This window comes from Oncorhynchus masou, chromosome 12 (genome assembly GCF_036934945.1).
Source record: "Oncorhynchus masou masou isolate Uvic2021 chromosome 12, UVic_Omas_1.1, whole genome shotgun sequence".
NCBI classification, from domain to species: domain Eukaryota; kingdom Metazoa; phylum Chordata; class Actinopteri; order Salmoniformes; family Salmonidae; genus Oncorhynchus; species Oncorhynchus masou.
Window position 1 is genome coordinate 69,397,056 of NC_088223.1, and position 17,511 is coordinate 69,414,566.

Below are 17,511 nucleotides of genomic sequence, written 5' to 3' on the forward strand. Positions count from 1 at the left end.
CTTCAGCATATACATCAACGACTTGGTGCGGGCACTAGAAATGTCTGCAGCGCCCGGCCTCACCCTACTAGAATCCGAAGTCAAATGTCTACTGTTTGCTGATGATCTGCTGCTTCTGTCACCAACCAAGGAGGGTGTTCCAAAAAAGGTCCAGTCGCCAGGACCACAAATACAAATTCCATATAGACACTGTTGCCCTAGAGCACACAAAAAATGATACATACCTTGGCCTAAACATTAGCGCCACAGGTAACTTCCACAAAGCTGTGAACGATCTGAGAGACAAGGCAAGAAGGGCATTCTATGCCATCAAAAGGAACATAAATTTCAACATACCAATTAGGATCTGGCTAAAAATACTTGAATCAGTCATAGAGCCCATTGCCCTTTACGGTTGTGAGGTCTGGGGTCCGCTCACCAACCAAGACTTCACAAAATGGGACAAACACCAAATTGAGACTCTGCATGCAGAATTCTGCAAAACTATCCTCGTGTACAACGTAGAACACCAAATAATGCATGCAGAGCAGAATTAGGCCGATACCCACTAATTATCAAAATCCAGAAAAGAGCTCTTAAATTCTATAACCACCTATAAGGAAGCGATTCCCAAACCCTCCATAACAAAGCCATCACCTACAGAGAGATGAACCTGGAGAAGAGTCCCCTAAGCAAGCTGGTCCTGGGGCTCTGTTCACAAACACAAACACACCCCACAGAGCCGCAGGACAGCAGCACAATTAGACCCAACCAAATCATGAGAAAACAAAAAAAATAATTAGTTGACACATTGGAAAGAATTAACAAAAAAACAGAGCAAACTAGAATGCTATTTGGCCCTGACAGAGACTACACAGTGGCAGAATACCTGTCCACTGTGACTGACCCAAACTTAAGGAAAGCTTTGACTATGTACAGACTTAGTGAGCATAGCCTTGCTATTGAGAAAGGCCACCGTAGACAGACCTGGCTCTCAAGAGAAGACAGGCTATGTGCACACTACCCACAAAAGGAGATGGAAACTGAGCTGCACTTCCTAGTCAACGTATGACCATATTAGAGATACATATTTCCCTCAGATTACACAGATCCACAAATAATTTGAAAACAAATCCAATTTTGATAAACTCCCATATCTACTGGGTGAAATTCCACAGTGTGCCATCACAGCAGCAATTTGTGACCGGTTGCCACAAGAAAAGGGCAACCAGTGAAGAACAAACACCATTGTAAATACAACCCATATTTATGCTTATTTATCTTCCCTTGTAAAAATGTACAAATAGTTAAAGTACACAACACTGTATGTATATATATAATGACATTTGTAATGTCTTTATTGTTTTGAAACTTCTGTATGTGTAATGTTTACTGTTAATTTTTATTGTTTATTTCACTTTTGTATATTATCTACCTCACTTGCTTTGGCAATGTTAACACATGTTTCCCATGCCAATAAAGCCCCTTGAATTGAATTGAGAGAAAGAAAGAGAGACAGAGAGAAACAAACACACAGAGACAGAGAGACAGAGAGAAAGAGACAGAGAGAGAAACACAGAGACAGGGACAGACAGAACAGGAAGAAAATGTGCTTGTTATACTAAGAACCTTGGCTAACAAGACAGAAATGGAAAGATAAATTGGTATTTATATCATAGAAATATAGACCGATAGACAGAATCTCTATTGTATGTGACCCCTGATCTATGTACTTTTGTGGGATGGATACTAAGTGGGTAGTTTCTACCTTCTTCATGCGCATGCTGCGTCTCTCTGATGCGTTCCTGACAAAAGGAGACTTCTTTGACAGAGTGGAACTGTCACTGTCACTGCGGTTGATCTGATCATCACAAAGTAGAACGGCAAAAACAAACAGAAAGAAAACAAAGTTGGAACAAAAAGGGCATGAACAACAGCTTCCGTTGGGTTTGGGATGCTTTTCAAAGCTAAGCACAAATGAAAACAGTAGTCAGAGTGAACTGTATTTAACATTTCAGTCATTTAAAAAACGAGGCTATAGTTAGAGGCTATATAAATAAATCAGTTTGTCTGAATGATTTTTTGAGTAGATATGTACAAATATAAATGTATATCTAGCATAGATATGTGCTACTATATACTAGATGTGTACTAAATATGTCCATGTATTGTGTGCACTAGAGTGGCTGTCCTCACCCGGCAGATGTACTGGCTCTGGGGCCCAGGGGAGAAGGTCTTGGAGCGGATGATGGTGTTGCCCTGGAAGAAGGCATTCTGCTGGGGAACATGGTGGGGCCGACGCTCCTTTGGCCGGACCACCGAGGAGGAGACATGGTGGTGGTGGCTGGTACTGGTCTCCTTGTTCACCTGGGGACGGAGCAGGAGAACAGTTTACAATGAAGGCTGTGTTTTACATAGTCAATCTTGGCTTACAAATGTACTGATATGTTCAGTTCCAACTCTGATCAAGTCATTCGTAGTCAAGTCATACAGCACATGTGTTAGTCTGCATATCAATGAGTTTGCAGAACTGTTGAGTTTGATTCAAATGAACACACATGTTTTTACTCAAATACTTCCATTGAACATCATCTGGAAATAGGTCAAATAATATCAAATAAAATAGTATTCATATACAGTAGTATTTATAACAGTTAATGGAGTCTCCACATGCCCTCTCAGCCAGGATTCCTATTCCAGTCGGTTTGGTTGTCACTTCCTCTCCCTCCCAATGGCTGCTGTCAGGATATAGCCCCTCCTCTTCCTCTAGAGGTCCTGCCCCCTCTATGTGGTCATCTTCTTGGTCTTCAAACACTTCACCTTCCAGCTCTTCACTGTGCCTGTACAGGGTTGAAACACTATCAGACCGACAGAGGGAGGGAGGTAAGGAGAGAGAGAGAGAGAGAGAGAGAGCAACCTGTCAGTTATTCACCTTGCCCATTCTACATGAGAGGGGCTGTGGGGGAGGAGGGGTGGTTAGTGTGCCTCTGGGCTTTCAAAAACTACACTCAATGTCTGAGCTTCTTCTCATGGGAGAGGGGGAAGGGAGGGAACAATTATTCAACTGGGGGAGGTGAGTGTGTGAGACACAAGATCTCCCTCATTGACCGTGACGAGTACGGAAGAAGGGCCTGTCCTCTGTAGAGGTTATAATGGGGAGGAGAATAACAGGATAAAGGTTCTGTTAGTGAAGGGAGAGCTCACCATTCATCCTCCTCTGGGTCACCCTCCAGACTGCCTGCTACTCTCTCTGTGGTGGGGACAGAGCTCTGGAACACACGTTGTTACTCATCTGTTACATGCATTCATTACATACAGTATGTTTACACATTCATAACACTTCCATACAGATTCACCTTAACAGATCAATGTCCTTTTGAAATGCAGGCCATTGCTATAGATGAATGAATGTCTATGTTACCCTTTCAGACTGCCGAGCCGTCCCAGTCTTGTCCTTGTTATTGATCTGGGGCATGAAGGAGTAGCTGAGGAGGTTGTAGCTCTTGACACATCTCTCCCCAGAGGTGTTGACATCAGCCAGGCTTATCTGAGCAACAGCCTGCCCAGAGGACAGAAAGCCATACAATAGTTAAAAGGCAGTCTACAGAACAATGTTACACACTGTTGTAACCAACTTTCATGCTTGAGACAGTACGGAGTGTTAGGAAGGACAAAAAGCTCTTATCCACTAACAGCAATAAACCATTGTCATATGACACGATGACAACACAATGGAAAGCTAAAAGGTATACATTGGAATTTCAATGTACACTTAGCAAATACACCACGTACAAGTGTTTGCACTGTCTGGGTGTGGACTGTTTGTTATGTTGATGCTGAATTGAGAGATGAGTGACAGACCAGGGACAGTCGTTACACTCACAAGACACTCCTCACGGCCAGACAGGCTGGTGTGGCATATGTCCACCCTCAGGGTCTTCTGCCGCAGGGCATTGTGGGCCATCTGGACACCGAAGACTTCGTTGACCTCCACAATGTCCTGGGGTAGAGAGCCGCGCGTCCGGAAGAGGCAGCAGGTGGACTCTGAGCACGGGAGCACCGCCACACGGATGTATCTATGGAGGAGACACACACAGTTAAACACCTCAAGACAATGTACACACAAATGCGTATACAGTTGAGGACAGAGGAAACATACAGTACTTTCAATACAAACAAACCTAATTGATGAGAAGTGGGAACAAAGACATCCACACACAGCATATGCACACAGTCATTGAAAAGGTGTTTCGAATAGCCAAGTAATGACAGTCATTCACTTCTAAAGCAAAGAGAAAAGGCAACTTTGCTATATACATTTTGTGGTCTGGTGGCAGTACGAGGACGCTGCACTTGGAGAGCTGCATGACGAACATGGTGAAGCGCTTGTCTTTCACCTCGTACTTCAGGCCCAGTCTGACCTGGGCACAGCCTAGTGGTCCTCCCCTCTCCTCATAGCCCAGCAGCAGCTCTGCAGGGAGGACTGACCTGGGAAAAGTGACACGTACAGGGTTAGATCCACAAAGCTGCTATCAAATACAGTACCAGGAAGCAAAACTTGGTTTGTGCTTTAGCCACCAACCTTCCATTTGAAGTCATATCACTGATATTCTACTGGGGACATCAGTCTGAACAGATCTGGTTACCAGACTTCAAACACCACAGTAAGTTATGACAGGGACATGTATGTTGCCATCAGTTATGGCCCTCAGGTTCTAGGGTCAAACAGTTCAAACAAAACATAGTACTGCAGACAGCTTGTCTCTTTCTAATAGTAATAGATACATGAATAGATAAACCATCAGATCAAACCTCTCCAATTTGAGTTCTACCTTTCTGAAAAACTTGATTTACATACACATCTAGAAGTTACTGGGTATCCTGACCTAATCCCCCAAAAATTACAATATCGTGTTTGACCTTAATTACTGTATATACTGCACACCCTTCTAACATTAGTTAGGATAGGGGTGTTAATGAAGCACCATCTTTCCATTACTATCCGTGAAGGTTCAGGCTACTGAACATGGTCTTAAGTCTTGCTCCAGAATAAAGCAATTAGGTAGACACCTCTCCTCCAGGTGACCCAATGGCCTTCTACTATACCCACCTCGTCTCTGAGGGCTCATACACCCCGCTGTCACCCGCCACCGACTCATCAGACACTGCTGACATCACGCCCATCTTCTTAGGCCCCGCCCCCACCGTCCCTCTGGCTTGCACTATGGCATCTAGGGGAAGAGGGGGTTGGAAGAGGAGAGGAAAACAGGGAGGAGAAGAGGAGTGTAGAGAAACACCTTGTCACAACCTTTCCCCCATGGCGGTCATGGGAACCTGTGCAGAGTTGCATAGCTGGAGTAAGCCATACAGTTAACAGTGGGCTGTAACTTAACCCCCTCTCTCTCCCTCCTCACCCCGGTGTGCCCCCACTGGCAATCAGGTTTCAGGTGCAATCCTTGAATTCCTCACGAGGTGCACACACACACCTACTACAGTGGATGAGGTGGAAGCCTGACCTTTCAGTCCAATACATCACAAGCGCCTGCTAATACAGCTCTTCTCTTCCTCTCCTCTGTCTCTCTCTCTAGGTCACACTGTGCAGGCTAATACAGCCCCATCTCTCTCTCTAGGTCACACTGTGCAGGCTAATACAGCCCCGTCTCTCTCTCGATCACACTGTGCAGGCTAATACAGCCCTGTCTCTCTCTCCCTCTCTCTAGGTCACACTGTGCAGGCTAATACAGCCCTGTCTCTCTCTCTAGGTCACACTGTGCAGGCTAATACAGCCCTGTCTCTCTCTCTAGGTCACACTGTGCAGGTTAATACAGCCCTGTCTCTCTCTCTAGGTCACACTGTGCAGGCTAATACAGCCCTGTCTCTCTCTCTAGGTCACACTGTGCAGGCTAATACAGCCCTGTCTCTCTCTCTAGGTCACACTGTGCAGGCTTGTCATTATGCAACTAAACATCTCCTACTACATCACCCATATACACTGAGTATACAAAACATTAGGGACACCTTCCTAATATTGAGTTGCACTCCCGTTTGCCTCAGAGAAGTCTTAATTAGTCGGGGCATGGACTCTGCAAGGTGTCAAAAGTATTCAACAGGGATGCTGACTCCAATGCTTCCCACAGTTGTGTCAAGTTGGCTGGATGTCCTTTGGGTGGTGGACCATTCTTGATACACATGGGAAACTGTTGAGTGTGAAAAACCCAGCAGAGTTGCAGTTCTTGACACTCAAATTGGTGCGCCTGGCACTTACTACTATACCCCGTTCAAAGGCACTTATATATTTTGTCTTGCCCATTCACCCTCTGAATGGCACACATACACAATCCATGTTTCAACTGTCAAGGCTTAAAAATAATTTTTGAACCCGTCTCCTCCTCTTCGTCTACACTGATTGAAGTGGATGTAATAGGTGACGTTAATAAGGAATCATAGCTTTCACCTGGATTCACCTGGTCAGTTTATGTCTTGGAAAGAGCATGTTCTGTACACTCAGTGTATATTTACGTTCATATCTTAGTGTGTTGCTAACACTTGATATTTCTATAACTTGTAATGCGTTTTGTGTGGATCTTAAACATATTCATTCTTTACGGTTCACAATGGACATGAGGTCCACTATACACCAACACTACACAAGTCTACAGTAGCAGGTAATACAGTCACTCTCCTGATATTAAGAGAGCTTAAATAATATCAGATAGACAGAAAGTGACTGTACCTTTAAACATCTCTCCAGCTATGGTAGTGGCATCCTGCTCCACCCCTCCAGGGTGCTGCTGCTCCTCCTTGTCCAGCCCCAGCTCAGTCAGCCTGCTATGCAGCTCCATGTCCAGTCCCCCACCTGGGCCCCCTGTTCCCGCAAACCTCTCCCCGGAGAGGAATATAGAGTCCGTGACCAGCGGCGAGCAGGGCGGCGAGAGTGACGACATCGAAGACCTCGGCGACAGTGAACTGATCGACCTTGGCGTCTCTGATAGTCTCAGCGCCTGTAGCCTGGTTCTGGCCTCTGCTCCCCCACCGACAACACCCCCCTTGTCGCCCGCTCCCTCTCCCCCAGCGACCACTTCGTGTTCGTGGATGGTGGTGATGGAGCTGGAGGGCCGGTAGCTGACCCCCGGGCCACCGTCCTGCAGTAGGGAGTCCAATTTGTTCTGGAAGTCTGGGTCTCCCAGCTCAGGCTGCTCCAGGTAAATATCTGTGAAGCTCAGGGAGGAGGTGGAGCCCAGGGATGACGTGGTGGCCAAAGAGCCCCGGCTGGAGGTCAGAGAGCCACGGCTGCTGCCTGATGAACACGACAGTGTGCTGGCCGAAAGACTGCAGGAAGAGAGACGGGGAGAAGGGAGGAGAGAGAGGCAGAGAGGAGAGGGTTGGATTGGGAGGGAGGGAGGGAGGGAGGGAGGGAGGGAGGGAGGGAGGGAGGGAGGGAGGGAGGGAGGGAGGGGGAGGGAGGGAGGGAGGGAGGGAGGGAGGGGGAGGGAGGGAGGGAGGGAGGGAGGGAGGGAGGGAGGGAGGGAGGGAGGGAGATGGAAAGAACATTTGGACATAAAGAAGGCAGAGAGGGGAGATGGAGAGAAGAGAGAGAAAATCAGGACAGGATGGGGAGGAGAAGAGAACAATACAGAAAGAGGGCAGAGAGAGAGAGAAAATTGGGGGCAGCAAAAAGGATGTAGCGAAAAGCGGAGTGAACGGGGATAAAGGGAGAGGGAGAGAGAGGACCACAGTGTTAGAAGAGCTAGGAGGTTACTCCAACCAAATTTTCCTCATTTTCTTCTATGTTCCCCCATCTTTTGGCCCTCAGTAACTTCCAATGCAGTGTCTACTCGACAGAAAACATAGTAATTAAAGCTAGGCAAGCTCATTAGGAAAGACACAGGGGAGTTTCTCTGCATCTCAGCCCTTTGATGTATATCAGCTAGAAACAGGATGAATTATGCATGATAAGAACAAAAACAGAGAGAAAGAGACTAACACTATTGTTGAAGTTATTTGTTTGATTAAACAAGAATATGGAGAGCGCCTTTTGAAAATAGCTTTAATATATATGACTATCTTACAGAGACATCACATCTTATAAAACACAGCTTCAGTTTCAGAGTCCATTTCTGAAACGCACACTCCTGTTTCAGAGCTGAAATTCAAATTGACTTTACAAAAACAGTGACTAAAGTATAGGACAAATCTTGAGCTTTTAGAGTAAAGGTTAAATACGCAATGTCCTATCCCTCTCTCATTCTCTTTTAAGACCAACAGTCCCTCATAGAACTGAATGAATCATACGAGCCACTCAGAAGATAAAATACTGTAGTCTAGAATCTTATGTGAATTTATGGAGCTCTATACATGAAAGACGCTCCTTTAAGATGAGGTGGATGTAGACCTTTGAAGACCCTGGATTGAAGTTTGACTCCTTCCCCTCAAAGGGTTGTGGGTAAGCTCAAGGCACCAGGCAGGTTGTGAGGTAAATCTAAAATTCCAAGCCCTCCACAGTTAAAACATTGCCCATGTCTCCAAGGTCTTCTGATTAATTTTTCATTTGGAATGTGCACATTCAGTCGTGCAATAGGAGTTTACATTTTAAGTCGATACATTTAAGCGATTGTGCCTCCTGAACTGGCAGCATGGTAGTGCTGTGTTACAGCTGGGTGGCAGTTGCTGAATGTGTTTTTTAGGTGAGTAAATGTACCTCTTGAGCTGAGTGTGTAATGATGAGGCCAGGCGAACCATCTCCTCCAGCTCTCTCACCAGCTTGTTCCTCTTACAGTGCAATCTTAATCTGATAGAAAAGACAAAACACCAGAAAGGTAAAAAAAAATGATAATGCAAGCAGCAGAAACAGGCCCTATTCTACTTGGGTAATCAGAAAAAACAATCAACTACATGACCATATAATTACATAATTACAACTTAATACAATGTTCTTACAAACTAGAGTAATTACAGCATTATAAACAGTTATAAGAGCTAAAGGTTATTTTCTTCCTCAACGAGCAGATACTTCTGAATTCAAATATTAAACGAGCTTGTTTTAAAAAAGGCTATTTTGCGTCCACCCTACATCCCCTGTTTGTGATGCTCGAGTTACATATGGGAGAGAGTGATGAGTGGGGGAGAGTGAGATTTTTTTTAAAGAAAATTAAAGGAAAGAGGATATATGGGAAAGTAAGAGAAATAGAAGAGAAAGAGCAAAAATAGGCCTAATTGGAATATTCTCCTTGGTTACCTCATCCAGAGTGCAGATTTCCAACCACTAAACAGTAAGTATGGACCTTAGAGAAGGCTAGTTCCAAGTAAGAGGCTAGGGGGAGGGGCTTCTACACTACACTATCAATGTCTATGATCCAATCACAACCATGAACCAGGAATGTCATGAAAAAAGGCTATGCGGATCAAAGCATCCAACACAACATAAAGAGCAGTGTTGTGTGTCTTGGAGTAACTCTTACACCAGGTCCCCATTAGGGAGTACACCTTCTGGGTTTATGTAACAGTCATATTACTTACACCATGTCTTTTCACTGCAGTTAAAGCACAGTACAGTAGGTTGTTATCAGCAGGGCAGTGGGCCTTGCTCTGCCTATCTATTCCCTGTCAGTGAATATACTGTAGCCTAGTTCCAGCGGGGTTCCAATGTCCTCCTCTCTCCTTAATGCAACAGCCCCGCTGACCTGTTCCCTCGCTAGCATTAACAGGTGCTGTATAAAACAAATTTTAAAATGCACTCTTTTTGTGAGGTGCTGACTAATGGAACACAAACTCCAAAAAGTGGCAAAAGTTCACTGAGAAGAGAGTGACTAATTTCATCTCCTGTATTATTGTATGTGACCATGATGCTTTCCTGGTGTGCAGCTCTGTTCCCTCTCTCATTTATCCCTCTTTCCCTGGCCGTGACTTTACCCAGGGAAGGAGTGATCACTCATTGTCTATAAGCCCCATGCTGACCAAGGTTTCCCCCACCTTTACTGCCCAAACAATTTAGCCTCACACTGTTCTAATTAAACAATTTTGTGTTTGCTGCCCACAATGTTTGCAATGACTTTGCACCCCGCCAAGTAGCTATAAATCCTCTCCCCTCACCTCTCGGTCAGGGCCTTGCTCTGGTTGTCCCTGGCAGCCTGCAGGTCTCTCTCAAGCCTTTTCTTTTGTGTTTCTATCTTATCCTGGTCATTGGGTACTTTCTTGCAGGGCTTGATGTATTGCAGCTCCTTGAGTAGCTCCTCCTTCTCATTGATGAGGATAAGGCGGTCACGCTCTGGGTCCAGCAGCCCTGGCCACGCCTCACTGTCCAGCTTGGCTATCTGCACCTCGATGGTGGCAATCCTGGAGGTGGAGAGAGGTGAGCATAGAGAGTGTATATTTAATGTTCTATTATGTTGTATTTATATGTTCTCCTTTTCTAAGGCCCTGCAATAGACTAGAGTCCAGGGGGTGTACTTGTACATCAAGCAGCCTGATGCTACTAAAAAAAGTAAACAGGTTCCTACGAGCAGTTCCGGCTCACACAAGCCAAGGGTTCTTCTAAGGCTACTTAAGTTCTATTTAATCGTGTGGAGGAGAGAAGGTTTAAAAGAGATATGACTTCTAAGTCATAAGTGCTCATGAGCTAATCAAATGGCTACCCACACTATTTGCTTTGCCCCCCCCCCCCCCACCCTGCTCCCTCTTTTACACCACTGCAACTCTGTTATTATCTATGCATAGTCACTTTAATAACTCTACCTACATGTACACATTACCTTGACTAACCGGTGCCCCGCAGCATTGTACATAGTCTTGCTATTGTTATTTTACTGCTGCTCTTTATTACTTGTTACTTATATAACTCAGCAAAAAAAGAAAATGTCCCCTTTTCAGGTCCCTGTCTTTCAAAGAATATTTGTAAAAATCCAAATAACTTCACAGATCTTCATTGTAAAGGGTTTCAACACTGTTTCCTATGCTTGTTCAATGAACCATAAACAATTCATGAACATGCACCTGTGGAACGGTCTTGAAGACAATAACAGCTTACAGACGGTAGGCAATTAAGGTCACACTTTTCAGGGAAGTTACGAACCAATATACACAGGCAGTTAGGAAAACAAAGGCTAGCTTTTTCAAACAGAAATTTGCATCCTGTAGCACAAATTCCAAAAAGTTCTGGGACACTAATGTCCATGGAGAATAAGAGCACCTCCTCCCAGCTGCCCACCACACTGAGGCTAGGAAACACTGTCACCACTGATAAATCTACGATAATTGAGAATTTCAATAAGCATTTTTCTACGGCTGGCCGTGCTTTCCACCTGACTAACCCTACCCCGGTCAATAGCCCTGCACCCCCCACAGCAACTCGCCCAAGCCTTCCCCATTTCTCCTTCTCCCAAATCCAGAGAGCCGATGTTCTGTAAGAGCTGCAAAATCTGGACCCCTACAAATCAGCAGGGCTAGACAATCTGGACCCTCTCTTCCTAAAATAATCTACCACAATTGTTGCAACCCCTATTACTAGCCTGTTCAACCTCGCTTTCGTATCGTCTGAGATACCCAAATATTGGAAAGCTGCCGCGGTCCTCCCCCTCTTCAAAGGAGGTGACAATCTAGACCCAAACTGTTACAGACCTATATCCATCCTACCCTGCCTTACTAAGGTCTTCGAAAGCCAAGTTAACAAATAGATCACCAACCATTTCGAATCCCACCGTACCTTCGCCACTATACAATCTGGTTTCAGAGCTGGTCATAGGTGCACCTCAGCCACACTCAAGGTCCTAAACAATATCAAAACCGCCATCGATAAGAGACAATACTGTGCAGCCGTATTCATCGAACTGGCCAAGGCTTGACTCTGTCAATCACCATATTCTTATCGGGAGACTTAACAGCCTTGGTTTCTCAAATTACTGCCTCGCCTGGTTCACCAACTACTTCTCCGACAGAGTTCCTTGTGTCAATCCGGAGGGCCTGTTGTCCGGACCTTTGGCAGTCTCTATGGGGGTGGTATAGGGTTCGATTCTCGGGCCAACTCCTTTCTCTGTATACATCAATGATGTCACTCTTGCTGCTGGTGATTCTCTGATCCACCTCTATGCAGCCGATAACATTCTGTATACTTCTGGCCCTTCTTTGGACACTGTGTTAACTAACCTCCAGACGAACTTCAACGCCATACAACTCTCCTTCTGTGGCCTCCAACTGCTCTTAAATGCAAGTAAATCTAAATGCATGCTCTTCAACCGATCGCTGCCCGCACCTGCCCGTCCGTCCAGCATCTGACTAAGAATATGTGGACAACGACAAATATCTAGGTGTTTGGTTAGATTGTAAACTCTCCTTCCAGACTCACATTAAGCATCTCCAATCCAAAATGAAATCAAGAATCGGCTTCCTTTTTCGCAACAAAGCCTCCTTCACACATGCTGCCAAACATACCCTTGTAAAACTGACTATCCTACCGATCCTTGACTTCGGCGATGTCATTCACAAAATAGCCTCCAACATTCTACTCAGCAAATTGGATGCAGTTCATCACAGTGCCATCCGTTTTGTCACCAAAGCCCCATATACTACCCACCACTGCGACCTGTATGCTCTCGTTTGCTGACCCTCGCTTCATATTCGTTGCCAAACCCACTGGCTCCAGGTCATCTATAAGTCTTTGCTAGGTAAAGCCCCACCTTACCTCAGCTCATTGGTCACCATAGCAGCACCCACTCATAGCACACACTCCAGCAAGTATCTTTCACTGGTCACCCCCAAAGCCAATTCCTCCTTTGGCCACCTTTCCTTCCAGTTCTCTGCTGCCAATGACTGGAACAAATTGCGAAAATCACTGAAGCTGGAGACTCATATCTCCCACTAACTTTAAGCACCAGCTGTCAGAGCAGCTCACAGATCACTTCACATAGCCCATCTATAAATAGCCCATCCAACTACCTCATCCCCATACAGTTATTTATTTTTTTGCTCCTTTGCACTCCAGTATCTCTACTTCATCTTCTGCACATCTATCACCCCAGTGTTTAATTGCTAAATTGTAATTATTTCCACACTATGGCATATTTATTGCCTTACCTCCCTTATCTTACCTAATTTGCACACACTGTATAGACTTTTCTATTGTGTTATTGACTAAATGTTTGTTTATTCCATGTGTAACTCTGTTGTTGTTTGTGTCGCACTGCTTTGCTTTATCTCGACTAGGTCACAGTTGTAAATGAGAACTTCTCAACTAGCCTACCTGTTTAAATAAAAGGTCAAAAAAAAATTTTTAAACAGATATGAAAACTTAGGACACTGAAGAGGCCTTTCTACTGACTCTGAAAAACACCAAAAGAAAGAAGCCCAGGGTCCCTGCTCATCTGTGTGAACGTGCCTTAGGCATGCTGCAAGGAGGCATGAGGACTGCAGATGTGGCCAGGGCAATACCTTGCAATGTCCATACTGTGAAACGCCTAAGACAGCACTACAGGGAGACAGGATGGACAGCTGATCTTCCTCGCAGTGGCAGACCACATGTAACAACATCTGCACAGGATCAGTACATCCAAACATCACACCTGCGGGACAGGTACAGGATGGCAACAACAACTGCACAAGTTACACCAGGCACGCACAATCCCTTCATCAATGCCCAGACTGTCCGCAATAGGCTGAGAGAGGGTGGACTGAGGGCTTGTAGGCCTGTTGCAAGGCAGGTCCTCATCAGACATCACTGGCAACAACGTCGCCTATGGGCACAAACCGACCGTCGCTGGACCAGTCAGGACTGGCAAAAAGTGCTCTTTACTGACGAAGTGCGGTTTTGTCTCACGAGGGGTGATGGTCGGATTCGTGTTTATCGTCGAAGGAATGAGCGTTACACCGAGGCCTGAACGATTTGGAGGTAGATGGTCTGTGACGGTCTGGGGTGATGTGGCACAGCATCATCGGACTGAGCTTGTTGTCATTGCAGGCAATCTCAAAGCTGTGCGTTGCAGGGAAGTTCCATCCACCTCCCTCATGTGGTACCCTTCCTGCAGGCTCATCCTGACATGACCCTCCAGCATGACAATGCCACCAGCCATCCTGCTCGTTCGGTGCGTGATTTCCTGTAAGACAGGAATGTCAGTGTTCTGCCATGGCCAGCGAAGAGCCCGGATCTCAATCCCCATTGAGCACGTCTGGGACCTGTTGGATCGGAGGGTAAGGGCTAGGGCCATTCCACCCAGAAATGTCTGGGAACTTGCAGGTGCCTTGGTGGAAAAGTGGGGTAACATCTCACAGCAAGAACTGGCAAATCTGGTGCAGTCCTTGAGGAGGAGATGCGCTGCAGTACTTAATGTAGCTGGTGGCCACACCAGATACTGACTGTTACTTTCGATTTTGACCCCCCTTTGTTCAGGGACACATTATTCCATTTCTGTTAGTCACATGTCTTTGGAAATTGTTCCATTTGTCTCAGTTGTTTGAATCTTATGTTCATACAAATATTTACACATGTTAAGTTTGCTGAAAATAAACACAGTTGACAGTAAGAGGACGTTACTTTTTTTGCTGAGTTTATATATAGACTGATGGGTTGTGTTGAGAATGAGTCATCTGGGTTACACAAGTTACCTTCTATTTGCTTCTTCATACTTCAGGCTCAGTCGCACCTTCTCTGCCAAGTTGTTGGTGTTGGTCACAAACTATATCAAACAAAAATCAAGGTGTGTGTGACAAAGCTACATTCTGATCAATTAGTGACGCAACCAGTGCATTATAACCTTGTTCCTGTTCATTAGGGCACACCAAAGGGAAACATTTTGAGACAGAAAATTAAAACAAAGCATTTCCTATTGGACATGTCCAGGTATTCCCTCACAATTTCAGTCTATTGTCTTCCGTGCCAACTGAACAGACCCTCCCCCCTGCTCACCTCAGCAGGTATGTTGGTCTGGGATCCGGCTTCGGAGTAGAGGCGGGGGATGTACAGCTCAGAGTTGGCCAGGGAGGGGCTGCTGCCCCACAGGTCAGACTGAGAACCCACCGAGTCCAACTGGAAGCCATCCTTAAGTACTGCTAGTTTCTACAGGGAGAGGAGACCGACACATACAGGCTTAACAAAATCAGAGATAGTGAAATCAAAATGGAATAGTATGTTTTATGTCCTTTGCTGCGTGTCTTACATTCACAAAGCTCCTATCCTATGGTATAAATCTATAACACGTATCATCATCATAGAGATAGGCAGTTACCTTTATCTCTGTCTAAAAGGAAACACCAACATAAAGTGTCTTAATATAGTCTTGGGCCACCATGAACCAGAACAGTTTCAATGCACCGTGGTTTAGATTCTACAAGGGTCTGGAACTCTATTGTAGGGATGCGACACCATTCTTCCACAATACATTCCATAACTTAGTGTTTTGCACCACCATTAACAAAACACTGTCTCAGTCGCCACTTCTAAATGTTCAATTGGGTTGAAGCCTGGTGACTGACATGGCATACATCATTTTCATATTTATCAAACCATTCAGTGCCCTGTGGATGGGGGCATTGTCATGCTATGGGGGCATAACCATGGTACCCAAAATAATGGCCTGCCCTAGATTTTTATACATGACCATAAGCATGATGGGATATTCATTTCTAAATTATTTCAAGGACCGCACCTGTGTGGAAGCACCTGCTTTCAATATACTTTGTTTCCCCCAAATACTCATGCGTTTCAATATTTTGGCAGATACTTGTAGACGAGTACTGTACATTGCATAAAGATGTGTTTTTGAAATGGGAAACCTTTTCGCAACAGTGGCCAAAAACAGTAACCTACTTTTAAATCTGTGCTGGTCTTTAAGGTTGTTGATAGATTTCATACATGGCTCAGCACTGAAGCATGGAGTGGAATAAACCTTATCTTGACTATTGTATACAAGTAGAAACAGCAAAGAAGACGGCCACCGAGGCTCCCCTTGGACACAATACTGACTGAGTAGGGCAGGCTTCATAGAGTACAGTTACATGCACAATGATATAATGGTGAATGGTCAGAATAATACACTGAAATATAAGCAACATGTAAAGTGTTTGTCTCATGAGCTGAAATTAAAGATCCCAGAACTTGTCCATACTCACAAATTGCTTATTTCTCAAAAAAACGTGCACAAATTTGTTTACATCCCTTTTAGTGAGCATTTCTTCTTGTCAAAATAATCCAGCCACCTGACAGGTGTGGCATATCAAGAAGCTGATTAAACAGCATGATCATTACACAGGTGAACCTTGAGAAAAGGCCACTCTAAAATGTACAGATGTGTCACACAACACAATGCCACAGACAACTCAAGTTGAGGGAGCGTGAAATTGGCATGCTGACTGCAGGAATGTCCACTAGAGCTGTTGCCAGGGAATGTAATGTTAATTTCACTACCATAAGCTGCCTCTGTCGTTAAGAGAATTTGGCATAAAGTCCAACCGGCATCACAACCGCAGACCACCTCGCCAGCCCAGGACCTCCACAGCCGGCTTCTTCACCTGCAACATTGTCTGAGACCAGCCAATCATGTGAAATTTATTTCAATTACCCGATTTCCTTATATGAACTGTAACTCAGTAAAATCATTCCAAATTGTTGCATGTTGCATTTTTGTTCCACAAAGATCGATTTATACACACACAACGTTCATCAGTCTACCTTATGGGACTTTGATAAATGCCGAAAATAGCCAATCAAAATAAATGTTCTACCACAGTGACCATGTTTTCTTTGTGGCGCCTATTTGATTCCGAGTTCGGACATACAGTGCCATTGGAATGTACTCAGACCTCTTAACTTTTTCCACATTTTGTAACAGCCTTATTCTAAAATGCATTGTTTTTTTCCCCCTCATCAAATCTACACAATACTCCATAATGACAAGCAAAAACAGATTTTTGAAAATGTTGATAATTTATTACAAATTTAAAACTGAAATAACACATTTACATAAGTATACAGACCCTTTACTCAGTACTTTGTTGAAGCACTTTTCAGGGTTCAAGTCCGGGCCCTGGTTGGGCCACTCAAGGACATTCAGAGACTGAATGTCCTTGAGTGTGTGGTCTTGGCTGTGTGCTTCGGGTCGTTGTCCTGTTTGAACGTGAACCGTCGCTCCAGTCAGAGGTCCTGAGCGCTCTGGAGCAGGTTTTCATCAAGAATCCTTTGCGCAGTTCAACTTACCCTCGATCTTGGACTAGTCTCCCAGTCCCTGCCAATGAAAAACATCTCAAGAGCATGATGCTGCTACCACCATGCTTCACCGTAGGGATGGTGCCTGGTTTCCTCCAGATGTGAAGCTTGGAATACAGGCAAAAGAGTTCAATACTGGTTTCATCAGACCAGAGAATCTTGTTTCTCATGGTCTGAGAGTCTTTAGGTGCCTTTTGGCAAACTCCAAGCGGGCTGTCTTTTACTGAAGAGGTGGCTTCCATCTGGCCACTCTACCTTAAAAGGCCTGATTGGTAGAGTGCTGCAGAGATGGGAGAAACTTCCAGAAGGACAACCATCTCCACAGGAGGAACTCTAGAGCTCTGTCA

The 17,511-nt window shown here is 45.0% G+C and overlaps 1 protein-coding gene across 5 annotated transcripts in view; it reads right to left on the reverse strand.

Annotated features, from left to right (window-relative positions):
* Positions 1–17,511, reverse strand: part of LOC135550721 (protein KIBRA-like) — a 35,017-nt gene that overhangs the window by 5,922 nt on the left and 11,584 nt on the right. For 3 of the 5 annotated variants that reach the window (XM_064981774.1, XM_064981776.1, XM_064981773.1), the window contains 13 exons: positions 14,870–15,019; positions 14,569–14,639; positions 10,069–10,311; positions 8,678–8,767; positions 6,713–7,308; positions 5,090–5,210; positions 4,297–4,467; positions 3,863–4,055; positions 3,401–3,538; positions 3,184–3,248; positions 2,654–2,837; positions 2,176–2,346; positions 1,748–1,840 (listed from right to left, as the gene is read on the reverse strand). In XM_064981774.1, the coding sequence (XP_064837846.1) occupies positions 1,748–1,840; positions 2,176–2,346; positions 2,654–2,837; positions 3,184–3,248; positions 3,401–3,538; positions 3,863–4,055; positions 4,297–4,467; positions 5,090–5,210; positions 6,713–7,308; positions 8,678–8,767; positions 10,069–10,311; positions 14,569–14,639; positions 14,870–15,019 (2,286 nt within the window). The remainder of the gene's footprint in view (positions 1–1,747; positions 1,841–2,175; positions 2,347–2,653; positions 2,838–3,183; positions 3,249–3,400; positions 3,539–3,862; positions 4,056–4,296; positions 4,468–5,089; positions 5,211–6,712; positions 7,309–8,677; positions 8,768–10,068; positions 10,312–14,568; positions 14,640–14,869; positions 15,020–17,511) is intronic. The other 2 variants (XM_064981777.1, XM_064981775.1) reach the window with 1 other exon arrangement.